The following is a 15,659-nucleotide window of genomic DNA, read 5'->3' as shown; positions in this document are numbered from 1 at the left end:
ATAAAAATTATGTTCTGTGCAAAAAGCCACATACAAAGAATACATATTGCATGATTCCATTTATATACAACATTCAGGAAAAGTAAAATTGTAGACCTTGAAAACAGATGAGTGATTTTCTAAAAAGAGGAGTGGGAGCAGGAATAGCCTGCAAATGGCCAAGACAGAACTTCTCAAAGTGATGTGTTTTAAAGCTGAATTGTGATGATAGCTGCACACAATGATGATTACTAAAAATCATCTAACTCACCCTAGATGGGTTTTATGTCATACTTAAATAAAACAGAAAAGCTGCTTAAAAAAAAACACCCCACATAGTATGATGCTGAGATTCTTAGAGCAGTTGTACTCCCTCAAGCTTTCATGGACAAGTAAGGTAGGTTAAACAGACTAAATGCCATTAAAGAGCTTCCCCAAAAGGGAGAGGGCACCCACTGTGCACTGCCAATGGGTTTCAGAGTGATAGATCTCAATTTTCTCCAGGCCCTCCACTTTTTCTATTGACTCTATTTACTATACAAATAGCATAAAGTATTTTGCTGGTCAAAGGCACCTTGATGCATGAAAATGAAGACAGACAAAACCAATACTCAACAGATGCAACTAAATCAATGTTTAAGAGTAAAATTTATACTGCAGTTGCCTACATCAAGAAAGAAGAAAGATTTCAAATCTTTTTATGTTAACACACTGTAAATAGAAGAGCAAAGGAAAAGAAGGAAATAAATAATACAGGGTGGACATTAATGAAATAGGGAATAGGAAAATAAGAGGAGTAGTAAAAGAAACCAAAAGCTGCTGCTGTTGTTGTTTATGTATTTTAAAAATACAGACAGACTCTTAGCTAGCTAAGAAAAGCTCAGTGAGCTAAAGGTTAGCATATGAGCTAAGAAAAAGGAGAAGATAGTCAAATTGCTAAAATCAGAAATGAAAGAGAGAACATTATTACTTATAGAAATAAAAAAGCTTGCAGATACTATAAACAACTATCTGACAATAAATTAGATAATTCAGATAAACCGAAAAATTCCCAAAAAACCACAAAATACTGGTACTCAGTCAAGAAGAAAGACAATGTGAATATATTTATAACAAGCGAAAAGATCAAATTAGTAATCAAAGAAATACCTCCAAAGAAAAGCTCAGCTCCCAATCGCTTCATTGGTGAAGTCTACTAAATAAAGAAAAATAAGTACAAATTTTTCATACTCTTCCAAAATGGAAGAGAAGGGACCATTTGCAAAGTCATCCTACAGGGTCACTGTTACTCTAATTTCAAAATCAGAGACACTACATGTGGATATTATAAGGACACTATCTCTTAAGGATAGAAAGACAAAAATCCCTAACAAAGTACTAGAAAACCAAATCCAGTAACAAATGAAAATAATTCTATATTATGACCAAGTGAGATTTATTCAAGGAATTTCAGGATTGTTTAACACCTGGAAATCAAATAACATAATACACCGTACCATCTCAGTAGATTCAGAAAAGCATTTGAGAAAATCCAGTACCCTTTAATTATAAAAACACTCAACAAACTAGGACAAGAAAGGAATTTCCTCAAACTGATAAAAGCTTCTATGAAAAACCCACGACTAAAATCTACCTTGCTATAACAAGTTATATGCCTTCCCCCTATGATCAAGAACAGCATTAGGTGTTTTTTCTTGACACTTCTATTGAACATCACACTGGAGGAAAATTAGTAAAAAAAAAAAAAGTGAAATAACAGGCATCTGGATAGGACATGAAGAAGTTAAACTATCACTGTTTACAGATAACATGTTCTTGTATATAGAAAAGCCTATAAAATCCAATAACAATGTTAGATTTAATAAGAAAATTCCACAAAGTTGAAACATAAAATCAATATACAAAATTCAATTCTATTTTCTGTATAAATGTAAGGAATGATCCAAAAATTAAATTAAGGAACAATAACATCACAAAGAATAAAATACTTAAGTAATAAAAGATGCCCAAAACTTATACTTTGAAAGCTACCAGACATTGTTGAAAGAAATAAAAGATCTAAATATAATGGAATATAATGGAATGACATTCCATGTCCATCAATTGAAAGACTTAATATTAAGAGGGCCATATTCTCCAAATTGACCTATAGACTCAACATAATTCCTATGAGAATCTCAGATGAATATATTTCAAATTATTTGCAGAAATTGATAAGCTGATCCTAAAATTCTCATGGAAATTTAGAGCAGCCAAAATAATCTGGGAAAAAAATATAGAGGACTTGCCCTCTTCATTTCTAAACCCACTACCAAGTAACAGTAAGCAAGACCAAGTTGGACATAAAGAGAGATATATAGGTTAATGTAAAAATATGGAGAGAATCACACACTTATAGTTAATTGATTTTCAAAAAGGATATGAAGAACTTTTAATGGGAAGAATAGCTTCTTCAACAAATGGTGCTGAGACAATGAGATGGTCACAGCAAAAGAAGGAAGTCAGGCCTTCATGTTAAACCACAAACAAAAGTCAACTTAGAATAGATCCTGGATCTAAATGTGAGAGTTAAAACTATTAAAGTCTTAGTCGAAAACGCAGGAACGAATCCTTGTGACCTCAGAGCTCGCAGCAGAGTCCTAGATACAACACCAAAATCACAACCAACAAAGAAAAACTAAGTTGGACTTCATCAAAATTTTGTGCTCCAAAAGACAATTCAAGAAAGTGAAAAAAATCCACAGAATGAGAGAGAAAATACTTAGAAATTATACATATGATAAGGGCCTAAAATCAATAACTCTTGCAACTTACAACTGAACTGGACTCTTATAACTGGACAAGCACAAAACAAAAAGCTCAATTAAGAAATGGGCAAAGGACTTCAAGACATTTCTCTCAAGAAGATTTTCAGGGCTCATACAGCTCATACAGCACGTGGGAAGATGCTCGACATCTTTATTCATAAGGGAAATGCAGATCAATACCACAGTGAGATACTACATCATACCTACTAAGGGAGCTATAAAACATATACACATTTACACAATGAAAAATAACAAGTATTGGTGAAAATGTGGAGAAACTGGAATTCTTATACACTGCTGGTGGGAACATAAATGGCGCGGCAACAGTGCAGAGCAGTTTGGAGGCTCTTCAAAAAGCTAAACGTAGAATTACCATATGTCCCAGCAATTCCACTTCCAGGTACATACCTCAAATCACTGAAAACAAGGACTCAGACAGACTGCACACTAGTGTTCATTGTAACGTTTTTCCTAACAGTTAGAAGGTAGAAACAATCCAAGTTTCCATTAAGCCAGGTGAAGGAATAAAATATATATATGCATATATGTGAATGCCATGTGGCATGTACTTTATAACATGCATGCATGTGGTATATACATATCATAGAATATTATTAATGTTAATATTTCCATTAAGCCAGGTAAAGGAATAAACTATATATATGTATACGTATGTGAATGTCACATGGTATATACATTCAACATGCATGCATGTGGTATATACATAGAATGGAACATTATTCAGTTATATAAATAAAATCCTGATACACACTACAAGATGGATAAACCTTGAAAACATTATGAAAACATGAAGCCCGTCGCAGAAGGACACAGATTGCGGACATTCATTGCATAATAACACTTCAGTCTACAACAGATTATGTGTACATTGGTGGTCTCATAAAATGTAATGGAATATGTATTAAAACCTGATATATAGCACTCGATATTGGCATTGCGGATCAAGTAGGGGAAATGACTGATAACCAATAATGGAATATCGGAATATTTGGTTTTCTATATGAAAAAGAAAATAAATAAACCATCAAGGTTGATGCGAGTGCACTTAATAATGTTCAACAAAATCACCTAACACATTTCACAAATTGTATCCCCGTTGTTAAGCAATATATGACTGCATATAATTCTACTTACATGAAACATCCAGAATACAGAAGTCTATAGAGACAGAAAGTAAATTAGTGGTTGCTGAGGGCTAGAGAGACTGGGAGTTGACAGCTAAAAGGAAAAGAGACTCTTTATGAGATGATGAGTTTGTTCTAAAATTGATAGTGGTGATGGTTGCACACTCCTTGGACTGTGCTAATATGTTACCCTAAAATATTTACCGTGACTAAGTCATAAAAATAAGTTCAATTAACTAACTTAATAAATTCTGACCAAGTACCACCTAGGTCTTAATATAAGACTAAACAGGGTAAGATTTGTTTACCCTTTTCTCAAGAGGAAATATAATTCAAAATAAATAGATGGAAAACACATCAGTCAAAAAATTAAAAAGTATGCATCTTGAATCAATTTTTGTGAATGGAGAAAGGTGTGGGCCCAGTTTTAGTCTTTTATGTGTGGATAGCCAGTTCTCCCAGCACCATTTATTGAACAGGGAGTCTTTCCCCAGTGTATGTTCTTGTTTAGTTTATCAGAGATTAGGTGGCTATAAAATGTTAGTTTCATTTCCTGGTTTTCTATTCAATTCCAAATGTCTATGTCTCTATTTTTGTGCCAGTACCATGCTGTCTTGACCACTATGGCCTTGTAATACAGCCTAAAATCTGGTTAGCTGATGCCCCCTGCTTTGTTTTTATTACTAAGAACTGCCCTAGCTATACGGGTTTTGTTCTGGAAGAATTATTTTTTCCAAGTCTTGAAAGTACGATGCTGGTATTTAAGTAGGATGGCACTGAATCTGTAGATTGCTTTGTGAAGCATAGACATATTAACAATGTTGATTCTTCCCAGGCATGAGCATGGTATGTTCTTCCATTCGTTCATATCCTCTGCTATTTCTTTTCTTGGGGTTTCATAATTTTCTTTATAGAGGTCCTTCACCTCTTTTGTTAGGTATATTCCTAAGTATTTCATTTTCTTTGAAGCTATGGTGAAGGGGGTTGTGTCCTTGATTAGCCTCTCATTTTGGCTGTATTGGCGTATACAAAGGCTAAGTTGTGGACATGATTTTATATCCTGAGGCATTACTGTATTTTTGATCAGTTCCAAGAGTCTTGTAGTTGAGTCTTAAGGGTTCTCTAAGTATAAGATCATTTCGTCAGCAAAGAGGGAGAGTTTGACCTCCTCTGCTCCCATTTGGATGCCCTTTATTTACTTGTCTTGCCTAATTGTATTAGCTAGAACTTCCAGCACTATGTTGCATAGTAGTGGTGATAGAGGACAACCTTGTCAGGTTCCAGTTCTAAGTGGAAAAGCTTTCAGTTTTACTCCATTCAGTAAAATATTAGCTGAGGGTTTGTCATAGACAGCTTCGATCAGTTTACAAAATGTGCCACCTATGCCTATATTCTTCAGTGTTCTAATCAGTCAAGGATGCTAGATTTTATCGAATGCTTTTTCTGCATCTATTGAGAGGATCTTATGGTCTATGTTTTTGCTTCTGTTGATATTGTGAATAACCTTTATAGACTTGTGTATGTTAAACCAGCCTTGCATCCCTGGGATGAAACCTATTTCATTGGGACATATGACTTTTTTGATGATAAGCTATAATCTAGTAGCTAGGATTTTGTTGAGTATTTTTACATCTATATTCTTTAGTGAAATGGTCTGAAGTTCTCCTTTTAGTTGGGTCTTTTCCTGGTTTTGATATCAGGGCAATGTTTGCTTCATAGAACATGTTAGGGAAGATTCCTTCCTCCTCAAATTTTTGAAAGAATTTCTGCAGTATTTGAATAAGCTCTTCTTTGAAGGTTTAATAGAATTCTGGTATGAAGCCATCCAGACCAGGGCATTTTTTTTGTTGGGAGATTTTTCATTGTTTCTTTGATCTCACTGCTTGAAATTGGTCTGTTCAGGAGCTCTATTTCTTCCTGGCTAAGTCTAGGGGGAGGGTATCATTCCAAACATAGATACATTTTCTTCATATTGTCAAATGTCTGAGGATAGAGTGTCTTGTAGTATTCAGAGATAATCTCTTATATCTCTATGGCATCTGTTATTTCCCCTTTATCATTTCTGATTGAGGTTACTAGAGATTTTGTTTTTCTATTTCTAGTTAGTCTGGCCAAGGGCTTATCTATTTTATTTATTTTTTTCAAAAAACCAACTCCTTGTTTCATTAATTTTCTGAATGATTCTTTTGTTTTCAATTTCATTGATCTCTGATTTAATTTTGGATATTTCTTTTCTACTGCTGGGTTTAGGCTTAGATTGTTCTTCTTTTTCCAATTCCATAAGATGGCTTGTGAGTTTGTTGATGCGCTCTCTTTCTGTTTTTCAAATGTAGGCATCTAAAGTGATAAATTTTCCTCTCAGGACTGCTTTTCCTATATCCCACAGGCTTTGGTAGCTTGCTTTGGTCTTCATTGTTGTTATGCTTGAGGAAGTTAATGATTTCCTCTTTTATAGCTAAGGCAGTTCTTGGTAATAAGAACAAAACCGGGGGCATCAGCCTACAAGACCTTAGACTGTACTACAAGACCATAGTGGTCAAGACAGCATGGTACCGGCACAAAATAGTGACATAAACATTTGCAATTGAATAGAAAACCAGAAAATGAAACTAACATCTTACAGCCACTTAATCTTTGATAACCCAAACAAGAACATACACTGGGGGAAAGAATCCGTATTCAATAAATGGTGCTGGGAGAACTTGCTATCCACATGTAAAAGACTGAAACTGGACCCGCACCTTTCTCCACTCACAAAAATTCATTCAATTTGGATAAAAGACCTAAATTTAAGGCATGAAATGATAAAAATCCTCGAAGAAAGTTTAAGAAAAACACTTGAAGATATTGGCCTGGGGAAAGACTTTATGAAGAATACTTCTGTGACAATTCTAACAACAACAAAAGTAAACAAATGGGATTTAATTAAACTGAGAAGCTTCTGTATAGCTAAAGAGACAACAACCAAAGCAAATAGACAATATACACAATGGGAAAGGATATTTGCATGTTTTGAATCATACCAAAACTTGATAACTAGGATCTACAGAGAACTCAATTTAATCCACATGAAAAAGTCAACAATCCCATATATCAATGGACAAGAGAGATGAATGGAACCTTCTCTAAAGAAGACAGACAAATGGGTAAAAGCATATGAAAAAATGCTCATTATCCCTAATTATTAGAGAAATCCAAATCAAAACCACCCTGAGATACTATCTAACTCCAGTAAGAATGGCCTATATCACAAAACCTTAAAACTGCAGATGTTGGTATGGATGTGGAGAGAAGGGAACACTTGTACACTGCTGGTGGGACTGCAAACTAATACAACTTTTTTGGAAGGAAGTATGGATAATTCTCAAAGAACTCAAACTAGACCTCCTATTTGATCCTGGAATCCCATTACTGGGCATCTATCCAGAAGGAAAAAAATCCTTTTATCAGAAGGACACTTGTACTAGACTGTTTATCACAGCTCAATTTACAATCACCAAAATGTAGAAACAGCCTAAATGCCCACCAACCCAGAAATGGATTAACAAGGTGTGGTATTTGTATACCATGGAATACTATTCAGCCATTAAAAAAATGGAGACTTTACAGCCTTTGTATTAACCTGGATAGAAATGGAACACATTCTTCTTAGTAAATTATCACAAGAATAGAGAAGCAAGAATCCTATGTACTCAATTCTCATATGAGGACAGTTGATGACCTAGTACATGATGGGGGGTGGGGCAAGGGGAGAGGAGAGATAAGGTAGGTGGGAGGGAGGTAGGGGAAGGGGAGAGAAGAGAAAGGGAAGGAGGGAGGGGGTGTGGAGAAGAGCAGAGAGAAGAAAGGAGGGAGAGGGAAGTGGGGGGTGAGTCAGGTCTGTGACACACCTTTTGAGGATGGGACACAATTATAAGAAGGACTTAACCTAACAAATGCAATCCATGTAACCTGGTTCTTTGTGCCCTCAATGAATCTCCACCAATAAAAAAAAAAAAATTAAAAAGTATGAGTCAGAAAAATATCCATTTTCCATTGGGTTATCTAAAGGGAAGTATTATTCTCTGGAAATAACGTTGAAGTTGAAATTCTCTCAATGCCAGGGAACCAGGGATACAAGCACAGAGGGAAGATGACTGCAGTCAGAAGAAGGGAAGTTCAACAGTAAGAAAAGGCTGGTATGTGTTTCGAGGGACCATGTGAAGACCAGGAGATAGATAGTGGTAGATTAGGGGAAGCGAGAGAGCAGGTGAGGTCTCCAAAGTAATGAATGAGGAATTGGTCAGGGGCAGACCTGGAGGGCTCTGCCAGGCAGGGTAAGAAGGTCTGATCATGTCATTATCCAGAAAGGTACACACTGATTCTAACACAACTGAGACAGAGCTAGCCAAAAAGCAATTTCGGAGTGTAATACCATATAATACCAAAAATAAATACAGCACGTTTCCTTGGGAAAAAAAAAATAAAAAAAGTCTGTTTATATTTTTTCAACCAGCTTACTGTGGCCTTGAGGCTTCAGCCTGGTCTGTCTGCAGTTTTTCTCCTCCTTCCACTTCCATTGTACAGTAAACAATTCGATTGGGAGCAACTGACTTCAAACCTTGAACTTCCATGATGACAATCTAAAGATAAAATGATTTAAAAAGAAGAAGTCAAGTTGACAGCATTTGGCAACAAACAGAAATAGACGCATGAACTGAAATGAGGAAGATTAATTTAATAAAAATGGAAGAAAACAGTTTTGTTGTCTGTTAACCTCGCTGGCATTTCATCTTTTTTTGTAATGGTACATAATATTTTGAGGAAGTCTGGTAGCTGAAGAAATATCTCCTGCCAGCTATTAAATAAAAGTAAGGTTAAAGGCATCAATAAAAGCCTTAGTAAATTTAATGAAATTTAAACTCAGATCCTTAACAAATTAAGGCAAGTCTGTATGAAGTAAGGCAGAATCATAGATGAAAATTCAGGGAAAACAACAACAGCAGTCCAGGTCGTGACCTGTATACAGTGATAACAATATTTATTACTGGGAGATGTTGTCATCATCATACCAATTCATTGTATCAGTATGTGATATCAGAGATTTTTATGTTCACTTATTTTAGATGACTATTACTATTTATAAAAAATTTTCCAATATGGTCACCATGTCTTATTATCAAAATCATATGAGAGCTATAATTTGCCACTGAACATCTTAATATTCCTTGGTAAGAAAAAAAAATTGTATCCATTAAATGTATGTCTGAATTTAATGTAGTATACATTTAATAGAAAAAGATAAAAAAACTAAAACTGTTTTATGTGTTTATAACTCCTGGGAGAGAGAAAAACATATGTATATTTTCATATGTTTTTTGTTTATTTCATTCTCATTTTTTAAAAAGTTCTTAAATTGCATGATTTTTTTTGTTGTTGTTGTTGTTTCAGGTTAATTGAAGTTACAAAGACGTACGTTATACTGTTTGCATTTGTTAGGTAAAATCCCTCTTACAATTTTGTCCCGCCCTCAAGAGGTGTGCCATACACCTTAACTTGTGTCCCTTAAGTCAGAGCACCCCCATCCCTTAAGTATCCTTGTAATGTTTATTAAAAAGCTTCCAACTTTAAAATACTGTAACTTATCATTCTCATTGAATATATAAAATATGAATGTTATTTGTCATAGTTTCTTCCAACCAAAACTTGTATCAACTTTTATAAATTCACATTTAATTTACAAAATGTATTCAAATGACTTTTATATACAGGGTGACCATAAATTTTAAGTAGTCTATTTTAAATTTTAAATTGCACATTAACTTTATGACCACCTTCATGTTCAGTAATTTCTTTAATGATCTTACTTTGAATTTTTAAAAACAAGAATAATATCATTCTTTCCCACAGCTATCAAAATATCTGCCACAAATAATATCTGTATCATTTATTGATTGTTTAATGCCTTGCTAGAGTCATTATACTTTTCATGGAGTTATGATATGAATCTTTATCCAAAAGGTCTCAAAGACCCAACCACTAGAAGAATTTTGTTCTTTTTTCAACTCTGTGAGAGAATGGTTATGTTTGTAAATATATAGTACAGTTATCTGATTTTTGTTTAATTTTGTTTCTTTTCAAAAAAATATAGAAAACTGCTTACTTAGTTACTTAGTGATAAAAGATCAAACTCACAGCAACTTTCCCTTCTCAACCAAGGCTTTTGTCATTTTGTCACATTGACAGGCATACCAACATAGGAATAAAGATAAAGTTTTAGCTGAAAAGAGACTAAGAGAATTACTAGAGAATAGACAAAGAAAAGTAACACCTTTCACAGCTGCTTTAATACTCAGGGAAATGGGGATGAAGTACCAGATCTTGATTAAGGAAAATAAGCAAAAAAGTTGTACATTTTTAATGACACAAATTTATTGTTACTAATATTGGAATTTGCTAGATCTTTACACAAATAAAAGTAACAGGAAGCTGAGACAAAAGAAGTATGTAACCATCTCAACTGAAAGCCAACCACATTGGGACTCACCACCCATTGGGACTCTAGACTCTAATAACTTAGTTCAATAATAGAAATTTCTGATGATCACTTAAAAGGTATGAAACAACAGAATTTTGTGTCCCAGAGTAAGTGTAGGAATCCTCACAGCATGGGTTCACATTCCAGGAATATCACTGTTCACGCATCACTTTCTGCCATGTGTTTAAATAGCCAGGGTGAAAAGAGAGGAAAAGAAGCATCTCCTGACATCATTTTTGCCACTGCTGCCACAAGCTACTGTAGACAGGACCTCCTAGAACACACGACTTGTGAAACAGCACTCTGCTTTCACAACAAGACCCCCAACTATGTCAGGAATAGGGTATCCTGCAGAACTGCCTCTTGCAAAAGATATAACTTCTGTGATGAATGTGTACATATAAATAAAACAACACTCCAATTCTATAGACTTGATTTCCAAAAAGAAGACAAAACATAGCTAGTCTCAATCATTAGTAATAAAGATAGCCAAGAATTCCGTGAATCATCAATTAACCTTCTTTTAAATAAGGGTTTTGGTTCCCAGCAAAACTTGCTAATGGACCTACAGAATCTAAAACTAACCTATGTTTCATCCTCTCTTTCCCCTTTATCGATCTCTGTGGCTGATGACTCAAATATAAATAGACAAAAGTTATCCTAGATGAAAAAAAAAGAAAAAAATGAGGAGGAGACAGAAAAAGATGGAGGAGGAAGGGAAGGGGGAAGAGGGAAAGGGGGAAGGGAAAGGGGGAAGGGAAAGGGGGAGGGGAAGGGGGAGGGGGAGGGGGAGGAGAAGAAGAAAACATACACACAATATGAAAACTAGGTAATGTGCTTCTGAGTGACACAGTGACCACCTGACCAGAGTTATATAACACTTTGTGAGAAATGAATCTACACAGTATAGTGAAATGGAAATTGAGACTCATACAGGTGGCCATAAAGTTCGTGTGCAATTTAAATATATGTGTAAATACACACACACACAAAACTATTTAAATTGCACAGGAACTTTATGTCCACCCCATACAGGGAGGTCGTGTGGTCTGCCACCAGCCTAATAGCAGTGAAAAAACTCAGTGTGAAAAATCGACTATATTCATGCCACTCACACCATTCCCCATACAACCCAGACTTTTCACTTCACAGATGAACGTTCGTTTATTTAGTCTTATTTGAAAATTAATATTAACACCTCATTGAATGGCTTATTGTATTGAGAGTTAACTTATCTTGCTAGATGGCCAGATATAAGGTGACTATATTGATACTCAGCAATGAGATACATAGGACTTTTTCTAGGATGAGTTTGTAAACTTAATTGTCCCACTTTCTATGTTAGGTGATAAATACTTTGGCAAAAATTAAACTTGATAAGGGAAGAAGATAAGGTATGAGAAGGAAGGAGTGAGAGCAATTTTAAAAAGAAGGTGACATTTGAGTAGAGTTTCAAATCTGAAGTTTATTCTTTAGATTCAGTTTATAGTTCTTAGAAAAGATTCCTCCACTAAAGACAGGCACATTGGATCAGGCCTGCAATCCTAGCACTCAGGGAGGCCGAGGTAGGAGGATCCTTTCAGCTCAGAAGTCTGAGACCAGCCTGAGCAACAGAAAGACCCTGTCTCTTCTAAAAATAGCAAAAATGAGCTGGACATTAGGCAGGCACCTGTAGTCCCAGCTACTCAGGAGGCCGAGTCAGGAGGATTGCTTGCACCTAAGAATTTGAGGTTGATGTGAGTGAGGCTGGTGTCATGGCACTCTAGAACGCTCTAGCCTGAGTGACAGAGTGAGATTCTGCATCCAAAAAAATCCTCCACTGGGCCAATTCTAAGCCTAACTAATGAAATATGAACTTTACATCGGATTAACTACTTTCCTTTCAGTTTTCTCAGGCTGAAATCTGAGGTCTGAGGAGCAAGGCTTGCTTAATGGGGTAGGGATAATCATTCGTGCCAGCTTGGCTGATGTCAGAGGCCTTATGGCAGAGAAGTCTATTCTCTCAAGGGTCCGACAGATAAGCTCTGGACAGTTACCATTTCATTTTGTTGTTTGACATAACTCCTGCTTAAAATACTGGGCACATGAGAACAAATTTGTATTATACTACGGTAGAAAAAAAAATCTACCTTAAATCGATATAACAACAGAGTATATCAAAATAACTGTATAAATATGCAAGCTTCTCTGACTTACAAAATGAAGTTTTAGCTCATTTTCCCCTCCTAACAACATTATACTGTATTACCAACTGAATAGCCTTTTTTAACAGACTGATAATAAAGCAACAGAATAACAATTTATAGATCCACTTCACCATTAACTCATCCCTTAATTTTGTTTTCAAAAGACAAAACAGAATTCATAAGAAGTTATTTACAATTGATTAAGAGTTTTGAACAACCAAGAAAAGAAAATGTTCTGAACTGGTTTCATTTCTGCGTGTTTAAATACAAAGATAATGATAGATTTGTCCATCATAGAAATTATTTGCTCTACAAATTATTTTTTCCGTCAATGAATTTCAATGCCAAACTCTTCTTTACAAAAAACTAATGAAATGCCTGATTTTCTTTTGTACAAAGCCTTAAAAAAAAGTTGGACCATTGCATTTTAGTCAGCAGGTGATCTGAGGCAGGAAGGATGAGAAAATTCCACATGTAACATACTCGTTTCAAATTAAACATCTTAAGAGATTGAGGGGAAAACCCAGTAGCAGAACTATCTGGCAAAGTCATCAGATAAACCCAGAATTAAATCTTGAGTCAGAAGAAAGCCCCATATTTCTCCTCTGACATGAAATTTCATCTGTTAACTTACAAAGAAACGATTAGCCTGAAGATAACAAAGGCAGAGGCAGCTGTTTTATCCTCAAGCTGGAATTTATCTGAGAATTCGATGAAATGGAGGGAAAAAGCAGAAGTACATATTTTCTTTTTCTGCCACAAACAAAACAAATATCAACAATGAAATTTAAAACCGTTCCCCAGAAGACTGTATACGCTTTACTCTGACTATCAGAAAATGCGAACTGCAGTGCTGGGAACCAGCAAAGGGAGAATATAACAATATAAGGAAGAAGCCGTACGCTTCAATATCTTGTTTTCAGAGAGCTAGCAAATTAAAGCTTCACATTGTTAGTATTTACTTATCGAACAAAATCTACGCATGAGGGAAGAGCTGCCGTGCAAGACAATAGTAACGTCCTACTCCTGATTACTGCAATATAAGCTTCTACTTTGTGTTTCATGTGTGTTTTTTCTTCCAGGGAATGGGAGATGTTTGTGGGTGTTTGTGTGTACCCGTTGTGGTGTGTAACCCACAGGCCTACTCGATTAGCCCATAGACACAGACTAGTAATGCAGATGGATAATCTTGAGAAAGAACAGGTAGCTGCACTGAGAGCATCCGCCTTAGGTTTCCAGTGATACGTACAAAAGCGATGAAACTCTGAATCTCAGGGAGCACAACTGTGAACGCGGGACACAAGTTCTTGTAAAGATTAAGAAGATATTTCTGGTGCCTATAAGGAAACGAAGTTCTAGTGAGGAGGAAATCTCTACTTCTCATTATCTGCAGTGCCCAATAATGTGCATGACACCTGATAATGAGTCTAGAAAATGATCCCACAGGTGAACTAGATAAAAAAAAAAAAGCAAAGTTAACTAAAAGTCTAAAAGAAGTTCCCCAAATTAAATAATTCAATGATGTGTTTAAACCCAATTCCACTCAAGTGTATCTGGATGCTTATTCTATCAGTGAACTTCTACTGGCCGTGCTGCATAAAACAGGCCTGCCTCAACACTTTCATTATTTAATCTTAATACAGTTTCCATGGTTAAAAATGTGCATGTTTGCACATACAACTGGAGTGTCCAGCAAATGAAGAATAATTTAACATTTCCAAAATATACTATTCTTTAAGTTCTAGAATTTACCACAAAGGTCAGTAGGAATTATTGTGCTCCTTCATCTACGCTGTCAGAGAAGAGTGGGAGACAAAGCCACTTACCTCCAAGGTGAAGGACAGCACCACATCAGACTTGGACAGCTGAATCTCACTCTCATCTCCTATGTCCAGAAATGCAGAATTCTGTGAACGTTTTAATTTTTGTAATTTAAATTCTGGGCCACCTTTTGAAACTGGAAGACTTTCCAAATTGGCCATCAGCAGGTTCACTGAAGACCGCAACTCTTCTGTATACATATTCTCCATTTCCTTTGCTATAAATGTGGGAAATTTTCTTTCCTTAAAAATAATTTTTAAAATAACAGTGTTACATAAGTCATATTTTATCAGAGACTATATGATGCACACACTTCACTATTTTACAAATTATAACACTGAAATACATGTACAATATATCTACCCTACTTAAGTTTCTAGGCTTTAAAATCCTCAAGCTTTGGAAATTTTGATTATACCTAAAGGTACCCTGCCAATCTTACTGAAGATCATTGTGTACAAAATGAAAAAGTATATATTATCAAATTCACCTTTTAAAATAGGATTTGCTTAAGGGAAAACCAACTCTAAAAACATACATGTTAGATATTTTAGTATATAGATAAAAATGGAGAAGCTATTGTCAGCTTTAAATGCTTGGAGTAACCTGTCTAAAAGGAAATGTTAGGTCAGGTTCGGTGGCTTAAGCCTATAATTCTACCACTCTGGGAGGCCAAGGAGGGAAGACTGCTTGAGCTCAGGAATTCGAGACCAGCCTGAGCAGAAGAGCAAGACTTGGTCTTTACTAAAGCAGAAAAAATTAGCTAGGTGTGGTGGTTCATGCCTGCAGTCACAGCTACTTGGGAAGCAGAGGCAGGAGGATCATTTGAGCCCAGGAGTTGGAGGTTGCAGTGAGCTATATTGATGCCACTATACTCTAGCCCAGGTAACAGAGTGAGACTCTGTCTTAAAAAAGAGAGGGAGAAGGAGGGGGGAGGGAGAGAAAGAGAAGGAGAGAGAGGAAGAGAGAAGGGGAGGGGGAGAAAAGGAGAGGGAAATGGGAAGAGGGAGGGGGGAGAGGAGTGGGGAGATGAAGAGGGAAAGAGAAAAGAAGGGGAAGGGGGAAGGGAAGGGAAAAGGAAAGGAAAGGAAGAAGGAAGAGAAGGAGGAAGGGAGGAAGAGGAGGAGGGAGAGGGAAAGAGAAGGGGACAGAGGAAGAGAGAAGGGGAGGGGGAGATGGGGAGAGGGAAATGGGAAGAGGGAGG

The 15,659-nt window shown here is 36.0% G+C and overlaps 1 protein-coding gene across 3 annotated transcripts in view; it reads right to left on the bottom strand.

The window, feature by feature from the left end:
* CADPS2 (calcium dependent secretion activator 2) overlaps positions 1–15,659 on the bottom strand; it is a 499,168-nt gene that overhangs the window by 268,750 nt on the left and 214,759 nt on the right. For all 3 annotated transcript variants that reach the window (XM_003789780.2, XM_023513206.1, XM_023513207.1), the window contains exons 5-6: positions 14,461–14,697; positions 8,432–8,553 (exon numbers count right to left, since the gene is read on the bottom strand). In XM_003789780.2, coding sequence (XP_003789828.1) covers positions 8,432–8,553; positions 14,461–14,697 — 359 coding nt within the window. The remainder of the gene's footprint in view (positions 1–8,431; positions 8,554–14,460; positions 14,698–15,659) is intronic.

The sequence above is a fragment of the Otolemur garnettii genome, unplaced genomic scaffold (genome assembly GCF_000181295.1).
Source record: "Otolemur garnettii isolate 467f Iridium unplaced genomic scaffold, OtoGar3 scaffold00037, whole genome shotgun sequence".
NCBI lineage: Eukaryota > Metazoa > Chordata > Mammalia > Primates > Galagidae > Otolemur > Otolemur garnettii.
This window is presented reverse-complemented; position numbering and strand designations above follow the sequence as displayed.